At 37.8% G+C, this 21938-nt stretch overlaps 1 protein-coding gene across 3 annotated transcripts in view; it reads left to right on the top strand.

Moving 5' to 3' along the window:
* Positions 1 to 21938, top strand: part of FKTN (fukutin) — a 90955-nt gene that overhangs the window by 27350 nt on the left and 41667 nt on the right. For all 3 annotated transcript variants that reach the window (XR_008291056.1, XM_053204844.1, XM_015077220.3), the window contains exons 3-6: positions 2695 to 2754; positions 8285 to 8488; positions 15052 to 15329; positions 15983 to 16115. Coding sequence is in view for 2 of the 3 variants with exons in the window: in XM_053204844.1 (XP_053060819.1) it covers positions 2695 to 2754; positions 8285 to 8488; positions 15052 to 15329; positions 15983 to 16115 (675 nt within the window). In the remaining variant the exon portion in view is untranslated. The remainder of the gene's footprint in view (positions 1 to 2694; positions 2755 to 8284; positions 8489 to 15051; positions 15330 to 15982; positions 16116 to 21938) is intronic.

The raw sequence follows: 21938 nt of genomic DNA, 5'->3' as shown, positions 1-21938 counted from the left end.
TCAGGTCATGATCTCACAGTTTCATGTATTAGAGCCCTACATCGGGCTCTGCGCTGATCCTGCAGAGCCTGCTTGGGACTTCCTCCCTCCCTCTCTCTTGCTCTCTGTCTACCCCTCCCCTACTTGTGCTCTCTCTCAAAATAAATAAACTTTAAAAATTATTTAAAAAATAGAGGAAACAGCATATATGAAAAGAATGAGCTCTGTGGATATCTACAAGAGGAGCATACTACCTAGAGACCAAAGGAAGCACGAAAGTCCCAAGTCCCAAGGAAGGAACATGTCTGGAAGTTTTAAGAACAGCAAAAAGATCAATGTGGCTATAGAGGAGTGAGAGTGGGGAAGAATAGTAAGTAAGAATAGTAAGAGAGTTTATATTGTTTAGGGCCTTGTAAACCATAAGGACTTTTGCTTTTGTTCTGAGTGAGATTGTGAACCATCGGAAAGTTTGAGCTGATATGTGACATGATCTGATTTTCTTAAAAAGGTAGTAGAATGGATGCTCTGTTGAGAATAGATTGTAGGGTCAAGGGCTAAAACAGACTAGGTAGAAGTCTATTCTAATAATTTATACAGGATGGTGATGGCTTGGACAAGGGAACTAATGGTAGAAAGTAGAGCTACCAGATTTTGTTCATGGGCTAGACGTGGGGTATAAGAGACATAAAAGAGTCAGGGATAACTTTAGTATTTGGGGCCTAGATAATTGGAAAGGGGAAGTTGCTGTTTACTGAGATGAGAAGCAAGCTTGAGGGATGGTTAGAGATCTGATGCTTTTTCCAGACATGTTAAGTTTCAGATGACTATTTGACATCCAAATGAAGAAGGTGAGTAGATAGTTGAATCTATGTTTGGAGTTCAAAGGACTGGTGTGGTTGAGAATATAAATTGAGAGTGGTAAGCATACAGATGGTATTTAAAGCCATTAGAATAGATGAGGTACCAAGAAAGTGAATGTAGAGTAAAAAGAGGGAGAAAAGTCTCATGATCTGAGTTTTGGGGGTCCCTCATACATCAGGGAGGTGGAAGAACTAGCAAAGAAAAGAAGGAGCAGCCAGAGAGAAATAGGAAAACCAGAAGTATGGGATTCGGAGAGCCATGCAACTAAAGTGTTTGAGACACAAGTGGTCAACAATTCTTGATCAAATAAGACAAGGAGTAAAAATAATTGACCATTGGATTTAGCAACATAGAGGTCATTGGTGATCTTGATGAATAGTTGGCAGAGTGAATTTAAGCTCAAGAGCTTATAAGAGGAGAGGAATCGGATCCAATAAGAACAGACAGCCCATTAGGGGTTTTGCTTAAGGGGGGAAAATTGTTAGTTGGGAAAATTGTTAATTGTTAGTTAGGGGGGAAAATTGTTAGTTGCATACAGTGGGTATGCAAGAGAGTTATTGCTTGTTTGTTTTAAGATAGAAATAATATCGTGTTTGTATACTGATGGGAATGATCCAGCAGAGAAAACAAACAGCTCAGAAATTCAGTCTAATTAACTCATGGAGGGCTATAAGTAACAAGGGCTATGTTATAGAGTTTGCAGTCTCTTTTCAAGGATGAAGATTACAGAGCTGTCTCTTTGTAGTTTGTTCTCAAATATCTCTTGCTATTAAAATGTTATTGTCTAAGTTGCAGAGTTTATGAGGAGAGACCACTTCTGGCTTTACCTTGATTACTCAGTATCTCTCTTCCTCTTTTCTGTTCTCCTTCCCTCCATTTAGCAAACCACAATTAAGTATTTAGTCATTACCAAGCACTGTGCTAGGCACTGGCAATATAAAGAAGGATTGGACTTGGTCCCTGCCCTTGAGTTTGCAGTTTAGTGGGGAGATGAGTCTCCTTTTAATTTTTTTGAGTGTGATGAGTTTTGTTTTTTGTGTTTTGTTTTGTTTTGTTTTGTTTTTGAGAGAGTGTGTGTGTGTTGCGGGGGTGGGGAGGGGTAGAGAGAGAGGGAGACAGAGAATCCCAAGTGGTCTCTGTGCTGACAGCATCGAGCCCGATGCAGGGCTCAAACTCATGCACCATGAGATCATGACCTGAGCTGAAGTTGGACACTCAACCCACTGAGCCCCCAGTGCCCCAAGTCTCCTTTTTTAGAAACTTGGGGCATATTTCATTTGTTGGGTAAGGCTATTCTTCTTGTTCTTTAGTATCCTCCCATCTGTCTTCTATGTAAAGAACACATTCAAGGCATAAGAAACTTCTTTGGATCTTCTTTGAGCTTGACACATTCTTCCCATTGTCTCTAGACCATCAGACATTCTTTTTTCCTGTTACTTTCAAAGTATTTGGGGGCTTATCAGATGAAAACTGATAATGCTTTCTTCCTTCTGATTCTCTAGACCTGACTTTTTTTTTTAATTGGAGTATAGTTCACACACAATGTTACATTAGTTTCAGATATACAACATAGTGATTCAACAGTTATGCTGTGGTTACCACAAGTGTAGCTACCACCTCTCATACAACAGTATTACAATACCATTGACTGTATTCTCTATGTATATTTTATCCCCATGGCTTACCCATTCCATAGCTAGGAGCCTATATCTCCCACTCCCTTTAACTCATCTTGCCCATCCCCCTCACTCTCTCCCCTCTGGCAACCACCAGTTTGTTCCCTGTATGCCAAGTAAAATAAGACAGAGAAAGATAGCTTTGAATTTATTAAAATTTTTTTTGTTATCTTCTTAGAATGGAGCTGGTGTATCAAAATCTAAGGGAAACCGAATTGGATTTGATAGCACACAGTGGGTATGTAAGATAAGTATGAAATTCCTCATTTACAATGTTCTTTTAGTTCATTTGTGTATGTGCTCAATAAGGATTTGTTGAATGATGACAATGATAATAACTACCTTGGTGGACAGTAGGAGTAGGTGTTGGAGGGGAAGAGGTAGGCCCTGTGTCAAGTACTTTACATGCAGTATCTCATGTAGTCCTTATGGAAACTCTATGAAGTCAGTACATATTGTTATCCTCAGTTCACTTAGAGGGTTTAAGGTTAGTTAGCTAATAAGTGGCTGGCTGAGTGCAGATTCTGTTTGCCTTCAAAATCCTCACTCACTGAACTATGGTGCATCCCCAAATGAAAAAATATATGAATCAGAATTGAACTATGAATAAGGGAAGACAATGATTAGGAATTAAAATCTGTTCAACATGTTTCCTTTTCTTTTTTTTTTTTAATATGAAATTTATTGTGAAATTGGTTTCCATACAGTACCCAGTGCTCATCCCAACAGGTGCCCTCCTCAATGCCCATCACACACTTTCCCCTCCCTCCCACCCCCCATCAATCCTCAGTTTATTCTCACTTTTTAAGAGTCTCTTATGGTTTGGCTTCCTCCCTCTTTAACTTTTTTTTTTTCCTTCCCCTCCCCCATGGTCTTAAGTTTCTCAGGATCCACATAAGAGTGAAAACATATGATATCTGTCTTTCTCTGTATGACTTACTTCACTTAGCATAACACTCTCCAGTTCCATCCACATTGCTCTAAAAGGCCATATTTCATTCTTTCTCATTGCCAAGTAGTATTCCATTGTGTATATAAACCACAATTTCTTTATCCATTCATCAGTTGATGGACATTTAGGCTTTTTCCATAATTTGGCTATTGTTGAAAGTGCTGCTGTAAACATTGGGGTGCAAGTGCCCTTATGCATCAGCCCTCCTGTATCCCTTGGGTAAATTCCTGGCAGTGCTATTGCTGGGTCAGAGGGTAGTTGTATTTTTAAGTTTTTGAGGAACCTACACACTGTGTTCCAGAGTGGCTGCACCAATTTGCATTCCTACCAACAGTGCAAGAGGGTTCCCATTTCTCCACATCCTCGCCAGCATCTATAGTCTCCTGATTTGTTCATTTTAGCCATTCTGACTGGCATGAGGTGATATCTCCATGTGGTTTTAATTTGTATTTCCCTGATGAAGAGTGACATTGAGCATCTTCTCATGTGCCTGTTGGCCATCCGGATGTCTTCTTTGGAGAACTGTCTATTCATGTTTAACATGTTTTCTCTTGAAGATAAGGAAAACTAGCAATATGTACAGTATGTCCCTGTTTGGGTTTATAAATTTCAGAGCCAAACATTTACAAAATATGTTTTCTTACCTTTTTGTTAACCAAATTTAGAATGAAAAACAACGTTAGGTTACTTGTTACTAATAAAAAATTACATTTATCCTATTAGTATACATTTTGGATATGACCAGTTATTTCTTGTGGATGCACTTCAGTCTTTGGTTTCTCCTTTTTTTTTCTTTAGAAGTATGCATTTCTCTTCTTGCCACATTTTAAGTTTATTTATTTTTGAGAGAGAAAGAGAGAGTGTGGGGCATGGGGCCAGAGAGAGGAGACAGAGAATCCCAAGCAGACTCTGCGTCATCAGCACAGAGCCTGATGTGGGGCTCAAACCCACAAACTATGACATCATGACCTGAGCCGAAGTCAAGAGTCAGACGCTTAACCAACTAAGCCACCCAGGCTCGGCACCCTTAGTCTTTGGCTTCTCTTTAACCAGAGACATGAAGCTTCAGATTGGAAGTGGGTTTTCAAAATTATGAAGCACCAATAAAGGTGATAATTTTAGGTCATTGCTGGCACCAGTTGGCTTTGAACTACTGTGTAACAGGTAAGTCTGGGATATCCTATACCAGGCTCCTCAACTGTGAAGTATTAGGGTGAACTTTTAATTTATATGAAATAGCAGATGTTTTGCTCTATGAACTTAGGGTAGTCTGAAGGCAATGGAAAGACCCAACTTTTTCATTCAGGGAAGGATCTTTGAGGTGGGAGAAAAGAATGGATTTTTTTTTAAAGGGTTTACTTTCAGGGTGCCTGGGTGGCTCAGTTGGTTAAGTGTCTGACTCTTGATTTTGGCTCAAGTCATGGTCTCATGATTGTGTGATCGAGCCTCCATGTCAGGCTCAGCAGTGGGGATTCTCTCTCTCCCTCACTCTCTGCTCCTTCCCCATCCACACTCTCTGTCTCTCAAAATAAATAAATGAACTTAAAAAAAAATAAATGGGTTTACTTTCAAGATCAATGAGCAAAAATTAAAGAGCAGCTCACTACATCCAATGGGTTGTCTGTTAATTACATTGCATGGTACTAAGAATCACTCTTAGACATTTGCAGCATCACGTTAAAGGGGAGAAATAATAAAATACTTTCGTTCTAGTATTTTAGAAGGAAGGTGTAATGCCCCTGATTTCAAATCCGAGAGACCACCAAGGAGCAGGGAGGAATCCTCCCTGCAATTGGCACGCAAGTTGGGCAGGCAAAAGACAGGGTTTACATTCTTTGGCGGTTAGGGGTTCCACATTCCTATGTGAGCCGGTTTCCAGTAAGGGTGTGCTCACCGGCTTGACTAGGGTGGGGGTTATACTTGAGATGGTGGGTGTAGCATAAAATGGAGTTAGTCTTGCTCTGCTTGTCCAGGGGTAGGGGATTTTTGTTAAATTCCTTGGGTCCCACAGAAGGAAAGGCAAAATCTGATCAATAATGTGATACCGAACCCTGACAAAATTTTAGAATGAGTTATTAAACAGATGCCTTGAGAGCACTTAGGAAATGAAATGATGATTATAAGGAGCGAGCCTTTCACTAAGAACGGGTCCCACCAAGCCCTTCTAGATGAACAGGCTATTAGAGTGTCAGTGTACCCTGTTTTCAACAAGACATTTTTCTTTCTTGTAAACAAAATGAATTACTGAAGGCCAGATGATAATAGTCATGTTGATTTAAAATTAATTGGCTTTAGAGTCAGTTGGACATCTGTTTCCAGGGATTACATTGATAACAATCTGGAAGGCATATTTAGAAGGTGAATTACAGAATTTCCCCTAGACCCTGCCCTAATCTATATTTACATCAATAATTATAATGAAGCTATTAACGTGTTCATCATGTTTGCATTTAACACTAAGCTGAATGAGATTTATTCAACAAACATTTAATAAGCACCTTATGTGTGCCAGTGTTGGTCATTTCATCATCTTTCTTCCAGAATCACTTCTTTTATTCTCCTGGTATAAAGCACAGAAAGCAACAACCATAAAAGAAAAATAAATTGATAAGTTAGCATATCAAAATTTAAGACTTCTACTCCTCAAAAGACACATTAAGAAAATGAATAGAAATGCCACAGAGTAGGAAATATTTGCAAAACATGTATCTGACACAAGATGGGTATCAAGAATTAATGAAGAACTCCTAAACTCAAAAACAGATACTTTTGTTCATACTCTTTATCAAATTGAGAAAGTGTCCTAGTCCCTAGTTCACTGACAGGTTTTAATCACTGATTAAAATAGGTATTGAATTTTGTTAAATACTTTTTCTGTATTGAAATTCTCATAGGGTTTTCCCCCTTTGTTGTGTTGATGTAGTAAATTTCATTGATTGATTTTCAAATGCTAAACTGAGTTTCTGGGATAAACTCTACTTGGTCAGGATATTTACTCTTTTTTTTTTTGGCCTTTTTTTTATAAAACTACTGGAATTGATTTTGTAGTATGTTGTTAAGTATAATTGCATCTATGTTCATGTGGAATGGTGGTCTGTAATTTTTTTTGTAATGTTTTTGTCAGGTTTTGTTATCAGGATTACACTGGCCTCATACAATGAGTTAGGAAGGATTCCTCCCTGCTTAGTTTTCTGAACGAGTTTTTGTAGAATTGGTATTATTCCTTAAATCTTTGAGAGAATTCACCTGTGAACCATCTGAGTCTGGAGTTTTTACTTCTTGGTGCTATTGTTTGATGGCAGTGTAAATAAATAAATAAATAAATAAATAAATAAATAAATAAATAAATAAAATATATACGAATATATAACAAATATATGTCAATACGTAACAAATATATATAAAAATTCAATTTTGTTCAAAGGTATAGGGCAATTCAGATTTCCTGTTTCATCTTGTGGTAATTTGTTAATTGTGGTTTTAAAGACATTTGTTAATTTCATCTAAGTTATTGAATCTTCTGGCATAAAGTTGTTTTTCTAACTAGCTTTTTACTTATAGATGTTTCTCCCACTAAGAGATAATAAACTCTAGAGCAAAGATTATTGTAGTCTTGGTATTTGCATACTCTGCCTTAAAAACAAATGGTAAGAGACTTATTCCTAGCTTTATCTCATTTTTTTCCTATCCTTAAAAGTCTTAATATCCTTATTTATTTATTATCTTATTTATGTTTTTACATATTTCTTCAGATTTGGGGAATAAGAGTTTACCCTTAATTCTATGAGGCACCTTTCTGATGGGCATACATCCCTTTGAAATCCTTGTTACTTCCATTAAAGTATGCTTTTAAGCAATGCTGTTATTCTATCGATCTTTGCTGCCCTTGGTGCTACTTACTCTTGAGTGTGATTATTGTGTTTCCCTTGTAATTTTGAAATTTGTTTTTTCAGTAGGGGACTCTACTCATTGCCTAAAAGAATTCTATTTTAAAATATTACAATATTGGGGCACCTGGGTGGCTCAGTTGGTTAAGCGTCCGACTTTGGCTCAGGTCATGATCTCATGATTTGTGAGTTCAAGCCCCACTTTGGGCTCTGTGCTGACAGCTCAGAGCCTGGAGTCTGCTTTGGATTCTGTGTCTCATTCTCTCTCTGCCCCTCCCTACTTGTGCCCTCTCTCTCTCTCTGTCTCCCAAAAATAAATAAATGTAAATTTAAAAAAATTTTAAAAATAAAAAAATATTATTAGAAAATCAAACTATATATGGGAATAGTCAAGCAGGCAAGATATTTTAGTTTGAATCTTTTGCTTATAAGCATTATTAAACAGTGTAACAAATATGAAGAAAAATGGTACATACGATTGATTTTGAATTTGAAAAGGTTGACATGACTGATTTTTTAAATCTGACAGATCTGGTATTTCCTCTTCCACTTTGGCTCAAAAAGTTGTAGCTAATACCAAGGGAATAATTTGTAAGCCCAAAGTTTCCATCTGAGATAGACTTCCTCTAATGAAGATTTTGTTATTCTTTTGATGTACAGTTACTTAGTAGCTGTTGCATGTATTTTTATTAGAGAGTATTTTACCTTGCATTATACATATTTGTTCATGTTCCTCAGTCAATTGTGTATACCTTAAGAGCAGGGACCATGTATTATTTATTTGCTTATTTGTTGAATACAGTAATAAGCATGGTATCTATTGAGTAAGCCTTCTATATATTCTTATAAAATTAATGAATAAAAATTTAATAAGGTAAATTGTTGTATTGGTTGAGAAGAATAAAGGGTATTCTTTTCTTCTCAAACAGCGTGCAGTTAAAAAATTTGTTATGCTAACATCCAGCCAAAATGTACCAGTGTTCCTTATCGATCCTTTGATTCTGGAATTGATTAATAAAGACTTTGAACAAGTCAAAAATATTTCTCATGGCTCCACTTCAGAATGCAAGTTTTTCTGTGTTCCAAGAGACTTTACTGCATTTGCACTGCGGTATCACCTATGGAAGAATGAGGTAAGATGATTTCCTTTCAGATAACAGACTGTGTCTTTTACAAAATAGTATGGGATTAAACCAGTTAAAATGTAAAACATTTCAAAAAAATCTTTAAAACTTTTCATAAATTGTATTGGGAGTATTTTCAGCTATAAGTAACAGGAGACAATAATGTCCTAAGCAAATAGGGGGCTTATTTTTCTTGTGTAACAAGACTTTGAAAGATTGGTGCTGTTGACATTAGTTCAGCTGCCCACTATGTCAGGGCTGGCATTATTAAAGTTCTTTCTTCATTTTTCTCATCATTGCAAGACAGCTGTCCTGGTTCTGAGGCATCATATCCATGCTCAAGGCAGTAAGATGAGAGGAAAGGATGGTGATGCAATGCGTCCTTTCAAGCAAAAATTTTCTCAGAAGCATCTGGTAAACAGCTTCCAGCTCATTGTTCAGAACTAGACTCATATGTCTTCTTGTTGTGAAGGAGGCTAAAAAGAGCTATTTAGCACTTCCATCAGTGTAGGCAGGCAAGTAGAAAGGGATTTGGTGAAGAACTTTCAGTATCTGCTAAATAAGGTATACATGAAGGCGATATCACTAGTCTACAGCACTGTTCTTTCCTCTTTGTAAGTGTGCAGTATGGTTTGATACTCAAATGGAGTGTGCTTCTTAAGCGTATCCAAAAAATTCAAGCGTCTGTCTTCATCCTGCTTAGTGGTTACAAGGCAAAAGTCAACCAAACATGCCAAAAATCTGCTTCCTTCTTTATCTGCAATACCTCTAACCACCCAAGTTCACTATTTTTCATTCTGAGGAATTATCAAAGTAAGAGTAAGAAAATTAGCACCAGATTAAATGAACTTAACTAGCTAGTCAGCCACCCATGGTAAGTGTGCACTAACTCTGCCATGGGATCTGTTTAGTCGCCTTCAACCCGGATAGGTAGGCTTATGTCCCAGGACGATGGTGGGAAAGCAGTGTAAGCTGCACGGTCTCTTGATTGCCCTGGGCTTTCCCACAGGGCCGCCGAGACTGAGCTCCGACTTTTTTCTGACCTGTGATTCTTTCCAGGCAGTGATGCCAGTGATGAGACAGATGAAGTGTCCACATAAGTACCTGATTTTTGCTGGCATGTTTTTTTTTTTTCTTTCTTCCCAGTTTTATAGTTTGAAAATACTTAAACTTATGGAAAAGTTAGGATGTGGTATTTTCAATTTAATATTTATTTTTAATTAGACTACTGTGTTAAAAGTCAGATGGTGATGCAGAACTCATAAGGAAGAAGAGCAGTCTGCTCTTCTCTCTTCACCCCTTACTTCCCCTTGTAGAGTCAACCACTTTCACCTCTTTCTACCTGCTTTATCTTCTCATTTACAGATGAAATTTTCTGCTTCTGCCTTTTTAAATATTTCCTACTTACGTTATGAATAACAAGAACTTAACTGATCATCTCTTCTGCCTCCATTTACACGCACATACACACTCTCTTCTCCCATCGTCATTAATCACATTTTGTAGTTAAATTAGTAGTCAGTGTTGACCTTATGAATGTATAATCACATGGATGCTACCTAGTTTAATCTCATCATGTTCCTTATACAACTTTCTTCTCCTGTTTTGTTTGCTGGTTTTCTGTGTGTCAATAACCTGTGTATAAACTCTGTAACAGAAACATAAAACTGTTTTATAATCCAACACATCAGGTAATCTCTCAGTTCCATTTCTTTTCCCTTAGAGACATCCCTTCCAGAGCTTTTGCTCATTTTGCCTTACTACAGACTGATGTGCTGCGCATATATTGTTCCGTAAACCCCTTCACAACATTTTAGGAATTCCTTTCTGAGAACAGATGAATGGGAGGCTGAAACCTTGCATATCTGAAAATGTTTCTTTTTTACTTGCACGTTTGATTTCTAATTTGACTTATACAGCAGTTAGCTTCTGCTGTGTAACCAATCACACACTAAAATTACTGGCTTAAACAACAATCATTTGTGTCGTTTCATGATTCTGTGACAGTGATTTGGGTAGCATTTAGCTGGGCAGCTCTTCTGGTCTCAGCTAAGCTCAACTTCCAGTCAGCTAGGCAGCTCTGCTTCTTCAGGACGGCTGGCTGGCAGATGGGGCAGTGGAGTCCCTGGACCGTGTGTCTCTTTCATCATCCAGGCTAGTCTGAGAAAGCAAAAGCATGAAAGGTTTCTAGATATTGTTAAAATATTAAGATTTCTTATCCATGAACATAAATATACCTCCTTTAATTCAAGTGTCCTTTGATGAGCTTTGTTAGAATATTGTAATTTTTCTTACAGATTTTGCACATTAAAAAAATTTTTTTTAATGTTTATTTGTTTTTGAGAGAGAGACAGAGACAGAGGCTGAGTGGGTAGGGGCAGAGAGAGAGGGAGATACAGAATCTGAAGCAGGTTCCAGGCTCTGAGCTGTCAGCACAGAGCCTGGCCCGGGGCTCAAACTCACGAACCAGGAGATCATGACCTGAGTCGAAGTCAGATGCTTAACTGACTGAGCCATCCAGGCGCCCCAGATTTTGCACATTTCTGATAAGATTTACTCCTTTCTATCTCATAGTTTTGTGTGGGGTGGGGACGGCATGTGGGTAATGTGGATATTTTTCCTCTTCCTTTTCCAATTCATTACTATAGGTAGATGGAAATGCTGCATCCTGTTTCCCAGCTACTGTTCTGAACTCTGCACTCTACAGATAAAGTCCAAAGTCTCTTCCTCCCATTCTCCCTTTCTCATCCCCTTTCCCACCTTCTCTTTCCTTTTCTCTCTTTGAATGCGATTGGTTGCATTTTCTGCATAAAAAGGCAATTTAGTCTCTTCCTTTGTAACCCTTACACCTAATTTCTTTTTCTTGTGTTATTGATTTAGGTAGTTATTGATTTAGATAGGAACCCCTCCAGGATAGTATTGAATAAAAGTGTTCTTTCTTTCTGAAAGAAAGAATTTTTTATTTCTTGGCTGTTGGACCTCTAGAATTGACTCTCTCATTTTCTTATCTTTGCTGTGTGATTTTTCATCTTTTTCTAACTGTTCTACTTTTAAACAAAATCTTTAACAATGCCATTGATTTTTATCATATTCTTGCTCAAAATTTTTATATTTTTAAAAAAGTTTTGTGTATTCTTGTTTCTTATAATAGCGTTCTTGTTTCGTGGGTGCAGTTTTGTCTTTTTCGCTCTGTAGATTGTCATGTTTTTTGTTTTCTATTTAGTTTTTTTGCCCCCTGCTACATTTTGTTTTTCTAAATCCCTTGTGGGTGTTTATTTTTTGTTATGGTTATTTGTTTTATTTGGTTTTCATGACACAGGCTTTCTGCAAGGTTAATTGCTCTTTGTTCAGTTCCAACTGAAAACCAGTTGGAAGCTTTTTGTTGTGGCGATGTTTCATAAACTGGTGACTTTCAGCATAAGGTTGGTAAGGCTATGCCAACCTTCTCACTGACTGATTCCTAAACATCAGTATTTGTTAGCCATTCCTACTGGACTAGGAATTGACATAGAAAAAGACTACAAAGCTTATCAACCTTTTCTACAAAGAGTATTTTATAGTGTTCCTTTATTTTCCCCAAATGAGGTTTATAGAAATTATACCCTGCCTATATACATAATCCCCTAAATCAATATGATGTCTTAACTATAATATAAATTAGAAATAAAAGGAAAATGTGTATTTCAGCATATAAATGCTCAGTCATGACTACACTGGAAAACATAATGAAGTAATTCAGATGGTTGCACTTTTCGGTTAGATCATTGAATGCAAGTAGCTTCAAATATACAGTCATATTATGAATGATATTGTTAGTAATGTGGTTTTTTAAAATAGTGAGCAAGTTTCCAACAACAAAAAAGTAAAATTGTCTCCCCTTTAACATGGCTATTGTATTCCTGGGAAGTAGAGGTCTCAGATGATTACGAATAAGGTTTTCACTACGGGACTATCTGATAGAACATTTGAAATTACTCAGGACACAAGGCAGATTTTCATATTTTGGATTTTAGGGTGTCTAGTATTCTTGGCCTATGCCTCTAAATGCCAGTTGTGTCTTCCTCAATCATTATGGTAGTCAAAAATATGCCCACAATTTTTTTAAATGACTCTTGGATACAGTAACACTGGCTTTGAGGACCAGTACTTTAGAAGAAAGGAAATAAGCTACAATTGGCAACACTAATATGACCACAGTCAGTGGAAGAAGCAGGTCAGCAGTACCCAGCACACAGGTTCACGTTTGTCCTTTTATACATATGACATCACATAGAGCCTTCCCAAACCCTAAGCCTCCCTCAACCTTCTCCCTGTCCTCCTTAAACCTTCTCCTTGTAGACATAAGTTGCATGTAATTATTCCTTATTATTACCATGACAATAAAGTGAACAAACGACTGCCAAAGGCAACTGGAAGTAGATTTGTGCAGTACAGCCTTGACCTAGGCCTTTGCTCTGTTTGATCAGAGCAACTACTTTGTTCTGACTTTTCTCTCATGATTATAAGATAAGCCGTTTCAGAGTTCCTCCTATTTTGTCTGTCAGTCTTTCTTCCCACAACCCAGGGTCTGATTCCCCTTCAAGGTCTGGCTGGCCTTTTAAATTTTTCCTGGATTTACCAACTTATCATGCATTTCTTTCATCCTGCACCGTGGATTCCGTCTCTGACTTGGCTACTCTCACTCTCAGTCAGTACTTTCCACCTCTTAGCAGACCAAATGAGAAAAGGAAAAAGAGGAGTGCTATAGTTGATCAATCTAATATAGGGAGAATTAAGGTGAAATTGCATTAACGAGGGTAAGTTGCATTAGATGCTATTAAAAAACATCTCTAAAATCTCATTGATTTAGCACAAGAAAGGAGTAATTGTCTTTACCTAAGTACAGTGTGGATATTCTTGGTCAGAGATATTTCTGGATGACTTTTCTCTAGAGATTTAGGGATATAGGCTGTTTCATTTGTGTAAATGGTTTTTCCACCTTGGAGTTCTTTGCTTCCCTAGATGCAGACATTAAGAGGGAATGCATGAAAGATTTTATGAAGATTGTAAAGCCAGGCCTGGAACTGTTATAGGATATTTCCTATATTTATATTCCTAAATATAGGATTTATATTTATTTATATTGCTAAATATAGGATTCCTATATCCTATATTTTCTATAGGATATTTCCTAGTCAAATTCCTTTGACTAGGGCACAGTTTAGTTCTTTATCCATAAAGGAGAGGACAGTTGTCATTGCTGTTAGCATTCTCTACCGAATTAACACTTCCTCTCATATAAGAGTATAAACACTAGTAACAACAAATATCTATTGAGCACCTGCTGGGTACTAGTCACTCTGTTGATTCCTATGGTTGAGGAACTTGCAGTTTATTGATGGAGTTTAAACAATTAAAAAGCAGTATAATCAATACTACGATAGGGGTCTATGTCTGCTATAAGAGCATGGGTGAGGATACAGCTAATCCAGATAACATTCAACAGTAGTAAGTGATGTGAATAAAGTACTCTTGAAGAATGTTTATGAATGCTGTGGCTTTTAAGACAAACTTACAGACACAGCTCCTTAATTTAATAATGTTAAAATCTGATATTACCACCTAGAAGTTTGTTTTCCTTAACTGTAGACTAGGTATAATAATATCTTCCTTGACGACCTCAAGTAGATTCTGGGGGCATCAGATGAGATAATGAATGGGAATGAGCTTCATACACATTATATAAATAGAGACTAGAGAGGTAGTATTAAGAATGGACAGAACCTTGGATTTGGTTGCATAAGACCTAAGTACTGGCAGTGGCTCTGCCTGTTATTGTTTTTTTTTAAGGCTTCTATGAGTCTGTTTTTTAATCTATCATACCTATGCTACTTATTTTATATGATAGATGTCATGTAAATGCAATAATGTTTATTAAAGTTCCTTGGAAATTACAAAGCCTACTATTAAAATCTCAGGTGTTCTCAATAATTTATGCTGCTTAATCATCCATAGCACTGGTTGTTGGTCTTAGGACTAAAAATCTACCATATAGATTAATTTTACTACATGAGATTTATACTATAACTAATGATATTGGAAAATGCCTTCGTCTGTTTTCTGATGGTTTGCATCCTGATGGACTTCTATTATAGTAGCAGTTTAAGGCGTTGGGAAACAAAGTATGAGAGGAAAGTACCACCCTCTTGAAGCACATTTGAAGATAGAAATTAATAGAAGTTAAATTGAAAATTACAAGTTTTATTTTAAGTGCTAGCCTTACATTAACATTTGCCTTATAGATGCTAACCACAGAACACTAAGATGAGCATTCTCTCCAAGGAAGAAATTGATATGCATGTTCATAAAGGGTGTCTTTGAACATGTGTGCTGAGCTACGTAGTTTCCCTTTTTGATATTCTCCTTATGCTCCCACCACCACCTTCCCCACTTGCCACCCTTAGTTTGAAATCTTTGGGCAAAGAGGAGATTAGCAAAATATGTGTATGGCTTGACTCAATGTAAGAATCCATTTAGTTTTGCTACCAGTGTTTGGTTTTAAATATTTAAGCTTGACGTTTCTTTGGTTTTAGGAGGGCTGGTTTCGGATGGCTGAAAATATGGGCTTTCAGTGCCTAAAGGTTGAGAGCAAAGACCCCCGGCTGGATGGAATAGACTCACTTTCTGGAACCGAAATTCCCCTGCACTACATCTGCAGATTGGCTAATCATGCCATCCACTTGGTGGTCTTTCATGAGAGGAGTGGCAACTACCTCTGGCACGGCCATTTACGACTCAAAGGACGCATGGACCGGAAATTTGTTCCTTTTCGAAAGTTACAGTTTGGCCGTTATCCTGGAGCTTTTGACAGGTAAATTCAGGATGTAAAGGGGAGTTCTGAAACCTGTATTGTCCAGTCATGAATTCTTACTCTTTTCCTACATTTTGTAATTAAATCTAACATGTAATTCACACAAATCAGTTTTGAAATGTAAATACCCAACAGCAAGAAACTCATGCACATGCGTGCTAGGAAATACGCATATGAAATACTAGAAACATTGTTTTTAATGCCCCCAGACTTTGTGTATTCATACCATGAAGTATTGTAGAGCAGGGACATGAATGGATTAGTGCTCTGTGTAACAACGTAGATGAATCCCACAATGTTGAGTGACAGAAGCAATGCGTAAAATAATACAACTCTTGATTATATTCATAAAATGTGCAAACACAGGAGAAAGTATGTTCATGGATATATGCTTACATAGTAAAAATTGTCAAAAGGTACAAACTTCCAGTTATAAGATAAGTAAGTTCTAGGGATGTAATGGACATTGTGGTGACTATAGCTAACAGTGCTGCATTGTATATTTGACAGGTGCTGAGAGAGTAGATCTTAAAAAGTGGTAACTGACGAAAATATGCTTGACGTTTAGCTTTTTTGCTTATATCGTGTGTTTTGAAGAGGCTGCCAGCTTTCTGGGTTAAGTCCTAATAAGAAATCCTCACTTTTGTTTTCAGGCCAGAGTTACAACAAATTACTGTTGATGGACTCGAAGTTCTCATCCCGAAAGATCCAGTGCAGTTTCTAGAAGAAATACCACACTCTCGGTTTATTGAGTGTAGGTATAAGGAAGCTCGAGCATTTTTTCAGGTTAGAAGTAATCAAATATTGTACTTTTTAAATTAGAAGAGGTGTGTTTATTTTTAATGTTTCCAGGGAGGGGTAGGAAATGAAGGGACCTATAGTAAATAGGTAAGAAAACATCTTTTTTGATTCATTGTTTTTCTTCTAGATTGCTTTATTTGAATCTTTTTTTTTTTTTTTAAGGAGAGTAAACATTAACCTTAAGAAACGATTTCTCTCCTAGTTGAATGGTGTGATGTTTATGGAGGCCTTGTTTTATTGGGGTAGGCTCTGGTAGGTTTAGCATTGGCCTCTGCTTTCAGTTAGGATACCCCATAAACACTATCAAAGGTGGCGCATTCTTAAAGCGCCCCCCCCCCCCCCCCAGGATGAAGCTACTGTAGAAGATGGACCATGTAGATTTGGGAAAGGTTTCACGGAAAATGCAGTTTTTCTCAGAGGGCTGGCAATGCATATGAATGTTCTGTGTTTATGAGGGTTTTGAAGGTAAATGCTATGCAGAGACCAGTGCTTTTTGAACTTTATTCTGCTGCTCTCGCTTTCAATTCAATAAACACTTATTGAAAGCCGTTTTCCCAGGAACTCTGCTGACCCTGGGGATGTAAAGATGATTTTGAGAGGCATGAAGTTTCAGCTCTGAGAGATGACTTAAAACAGAAATACAGTGAAACCAGTCAGAATTTATGGTGGGGTTTTGGTACCCCGATCCTTCCATTTGGCCTTTATTTTCTGGGGTTCCCTTCTAAGAAAGGTGTAGACACATGGACAGGAATAGAATGAGAAGACAAAGTACCAGCTATATAATCGCTGGCTAAGTGCCCCGCACCCGCAAATGCAAGATTTTTCTGGTAGGCGGTGCTGGTCCCTGGGACCAAGGCCTGACAGCCTTCCTGGTGGGTCTTCCCAGCCCAGTCTCCTTAGATCTGTAATTGTGAGCTGTGAAACATACCTAGTCAGCCTCATGGATGACAAGCTGGAAAACTATGTGGACGAATCTACTGTAGTCGACAAGTGCTGAGCATCATACCCCTACCACGAAGGAAGTAACAGGAAGCAGAGGAGATGCAGTCTGCTGCCTGAGCTTGACCACTCGCTCTTCTTGCCTTAAGGGAGTTTGCTCTGGTTGCCACCTCTGTCAGAGCACTTCCCACAGTGAATTGCGAGTGTATGTCTTGTCCCCCTACTAGATTATGTGAACTTATTGATGGCAGGCTTGTTGTTCACTTCTGTAGCCCCAATATCTAGAGCAGCATCTGGCACAAAGAAAAGATCCTATAATTTGGAAAAATGTTTGGAGAATAAGGTGCTCATCTGAATCAAATGAATTTTCTAAGGACACTTATTAGGACTTCTCCATTCCCTAGCAAGCATTTGTCCAGGCTGATTTTGACGATCTTTGTGAGAAGGCAATGTAAAATGTAAAATGCTTCAAAATATTGGTACATCATTAGGATGGTATCAGGTTTTTTAATTGCGTGTTTTCATTCTTGCTTTTGAAATTTTCAGCGCAAGCCCTCAATCAGCTTTTGAGTAAAGAATATGGATGGCAGATGCTCAGAAGGCTTATCAGCTTATCATATATAGCCTCGTAGTTTTGGTGTTTAAAGCACCATCACATAGCAAGACTACCATCCCGTCGGTTTATATTTATAGTAAAATCAGGTGGAACTTTGTATTCATTCTTAATTACATTATTTGTGTCCCTTCACTTGCAGCAAGGTATACTTGTGATTTCTAATCTGCTTTTCTCTTTTGTTATTGTATTGGTATTACTGATTTAGGGTGCCTAATTAAGTTGATAACTCTTTTATTCTTATTCTCTTAAATGTTTCATTCTTCATTATTTCTTACTATTAGAACCAAGGTCCCGTTTTCAAATTAAAGTGAACATATATAACTTTGAACACTTGATGGCGCCAAACAATCTTAAATACAATGCCTGGTGTAAAGTAAGCAGTGAACTAATCTCACAGAACTCATAAAACAACCTTCTAACTTTCTATTTTTAATTTTTTTTTTTTCTGGAAACATACTTAAACTTTCAGAAAAGTGGTAAATAAATACAAATAAATGTTTTTCCTGAACCATTTGGGAGTAAGTTGTCGACCATATACCCCACAACCGCAAATAATTTAGTATTTTCCCCAAACAAAAACATTGTCCTACATTGTCTTAATACAGAAATAAGGATGTTAGATCACCATTTTAATCCCCATTCAAGTATTGCTAATTGCCCCAGAAATAGCTTTTGTGATAAAAGAATTCAGTTCAGAATAAATTATAATAAAAGGATTCAGAATCACATGTTGTATTTAATTTTTTCATCTCTTCAGTCTCCTTCAGTCTGAAATGGTTTGATAGTCCTTTTTAAAGTTTTATGATTGATGCTTTTGAAGATTACAGGCAGATGTTTTGTAAATTGTCCCTCATCTAGAGGTTTGTCTGTTTTTCCTCATGTTAGATTCAGGTTATACACCTGTAGTAGGAACACCACAAGTGATTCTGTGCTCTTCTCATTACATCCTATCAGGTGCTGTGTGGTTGTGATTTGTCCCATTACTGCTATGTTACATTGATCACTTGACTAAAGTGCTGTCTGCTAGCTTCAACCCTGTGAAGTTTCTGTTTTTCCCTTTGTCATTAATAGAAATTTGGCATGAAGGTACTTTAAAACTATGAAAATATTGTCAGTGTCATCATCAATCTTTTTTTTCAATTTTATTTTAGAGAGAGAGCGTGCAAGTGGGGAAGAGGGAAAGAGGTAGAGAGACAGAATCTTAAGCAGGCTCCATGCTCAGCGTGGAGACCAAGGCAGGGCCCTGATCGCATGACACTGGGATCATGACCTGAGCCAAAATCAAGAGTCAAACGCTCAACTGACTTAACCATCCAGGTGCCCCTCATCATCAATCTTTTAATTTGTCTATATCAGTATGAACTCATGGTTTCCTATTTTATTTACTGCATTGTATTTTATTCACTACATTCATTATTTTCATTATCTTCAAATTGATTCATATTTGGCCAGTGGGAACCCCTCCATGATGACTTCTGTCATTTTGACATGTCTTCATCAGTTTTTGAGCACTTGTTTGCTCTTTGCCACAGGTGCTCTAGGTTCATCTTGTAATTTCCCTGCCACACACATGGAATCAGCCATTTCTTTAAGTCCTGGTTCCTTTTAGAAGTGAAGGTTTGGGGGCACCTGGGTGGCTCAGTTGATTAAGTGTCCATCTCTTAATCTCAGCCCAGGCCATGATCTCAGCATTCATGTGATCAAACCCCACGTAGGGCTCTGCACTGACAGTGCGGAGCCTGCTTGGAATTCTATCTCTCCCTCTCTCTGCCCCTCCCCTGCTCACGTTCTTCCTCTCTAAATAAATAAATAATTAAATAAATAAATAAGTGAAGGTTTGGATGCCAGGTGTGCTCATTGCTACTTGGGTTTTGTTGCACACAGACCCTCTGAGTGATTGTGTGTGTGTGTGTGTGTGTGTGTGTGTGTGTGTGTGTATTTATTTCTATTTATTTCTATATCCATCTATCAAGATCCATGAATTCACACTGATACCACCAGCAAACTACTTTATGTTTCAGTTAAACATCATAGGGTTTGTTTTCTTATTTGTGACTCCCTTCTCAAATAGTAAGAAACATAACTCCTGTTATTCTTAATATATTTACTTACTTGTTTAGTCTCCTGTCATTGCTTCTGTCCTGTCTCCCACATGGATGCTGTCCTCACCCTGCTTGAGTGTTAATAATCTCCTACTGGGCTGCCCCCATCTATAGACATACTTCTCAAACTGCTCAGGCTCTGACTCCCAGCACTGGACACCTCCCTCCATGTGGTTCTCTTATCACTTGCTCAGGCTCTGACACCAGCCACTCATATGCATTTTCTTGCTCTGCCTTACCTAATGGTTCTAATAGTGAATAGTTCAGGATGGGAGGGGGAAGAGAATGGGAAGTGTTCTCTTGACTTACTTACTTTTAATTATTTTCTCAAATCTACCAAGAAGTTTAGAAATAGGATAATTTACATTTTCCTCAACTTGATTTGTTTCAGCAGTAACCATCAAAAGTAATTAATGAGTTCCAATCTAGTCTGTTGAATTCCAGTGAAAAACCAGAAGGAAACATGGAAATATCTGGACATCTGGCCTATAAATATCTACAAAGCTATATTATCCTTCTCCAACTACTAATTTTTTTTATGAGACTTTGGGCAAATTTCTGAGCCTTAATTTCCTCATCTATAAAACGAGTGGATAGCTTCTGTCATGTTACTTTCAGTCTATACTTGGGGGGAAGGTTTGTGGAAAGGTTGCCTGAATGGCAAAGATCAAATGGACATGATATTTAAATTGGGATTTTGTCTTTTTCCAGAGGCATGGTAAGCCCAAGATTGATATAAGATATTTTTTAAGCAGAAAAGATTATGCATACTCTAATTTTTAAAATCCATAACAGATGTAAAAGGTTGATAAGTGTATACACTTTAATACATATGAGAGTCAATTCTAAGAAATGGAGTTTCTGGGAATGTCATGTTAGGAAAGGTATGTCAGAGGTGGGAGTATGTCCATGCAGGAGGCAGCCTCAGTAGGACATAACTATCAGGGTAACGTTTTTTTATCAATCACAGACTTTTCATGTCTGTTATTTAGTTTGACCCTTACAGTCACTCTGTGAAATAAGGCAAGTATTTGCCTTTAACAGATTAAAAAAAAAAATGAGGTTTCAGTTTTGTGTCATTACTTTGTGTCAGTTTTCCGTCATTACTGGCTGAGCATTCACTAAAACCTGGGTCTCCAGTCTTTCCCACCACACCAAGGGTAAGAACATGTGCCCCTCATTCCAGTCATTTTTAAAAAATTTTTTAAATGTTTATTTCTTTTTGAGAGAGAGAGAACATGTGTGAGCAGGGGAGGGGCAGAGAGAGAAGGAGACACAGAAGCAGGTTCCAGGCTCTGAGCTGTCAGCACAGAGTCCAACACAGGGCTCGAACTCATGAGCCATGAGATCATGACCTGAGCCGAAGTCGGATGCCCAAAACTGAGCTACCCAGGTACTCCTCCAGTTATATGTTCTAAGGGAAGCTATGACTCTGAAGATATTTTCATCTTGAAGGGATCCTGTATAATTTGTATGTTCTGGAGAAGGCAATTTATCTTCTGGGAGCCCACTTTCTTCCTAGGGACACTTTTTTCTTAAGATCCCTAGAGTCCCAGGGTGCCTGGGTGGCTCAGTCGGTTTAGCAGCCAACTCTTGATACCGGCTCGGGCCATGATCTCATGATGGTGAGATCAAGCCCTGTGTCAGGCTCCCTACAGAGCATGAAGCCTGCTTAAGATCCTCTCTCTGTCTCTCTCTCTCTCCCTCCCTCCCTCTCTCCCTCTCTGTCACTCTCTCCTTTTCCTCCACCTCTCCCCACTCTCGCTGTCTCTCAAAATAAATAAATAAAGTTTAAAAAAAAAAATCCCAAGAGTCCCTCCAGGAACCATATTTTCTCCTGTTATATTATGAAAGAATGACAGGATATTACAGGATATTATAGGCAGGGTTAGTGTAGGAGGGTCATATTCATTTATTCATCACTTACCCATTTTCCACCATGTGATGTTCACATATTATGTGCCAGGCACGATTCTAAATTTGTATCTACAGTGGTGGGGAGATTTAGTATGTGCCCTCCAGGAACCATCTTTATAGCCTAGCGGAGGAAACATAAATAAAATAAAAACTGTGAATTAAATATGATAAGAATTATAGTCAAAGTGTTTATACATGGTAACTATTATAACTCATTGAACAGATTCATTTGTC

This window comes from Acinonyx jubatus, chromosome D4 (assembly GCF_027475565.1).
Source record: "Acinonyx jubatus isolate Ajub_Pintada_27869175 chromosome D4, VMU_Ajub_asm_v1.0, whole genome shotgun sequence".
Lineage (NCBI taxonomy): Eukaryota > Metazoa > Chordata > Mammalia > Carnivora > Felidae > Acinonyx > Acinonyx jubatus.
This window is presented reverse-complemented; position numbering and strand designations above follow the sequence as displayed.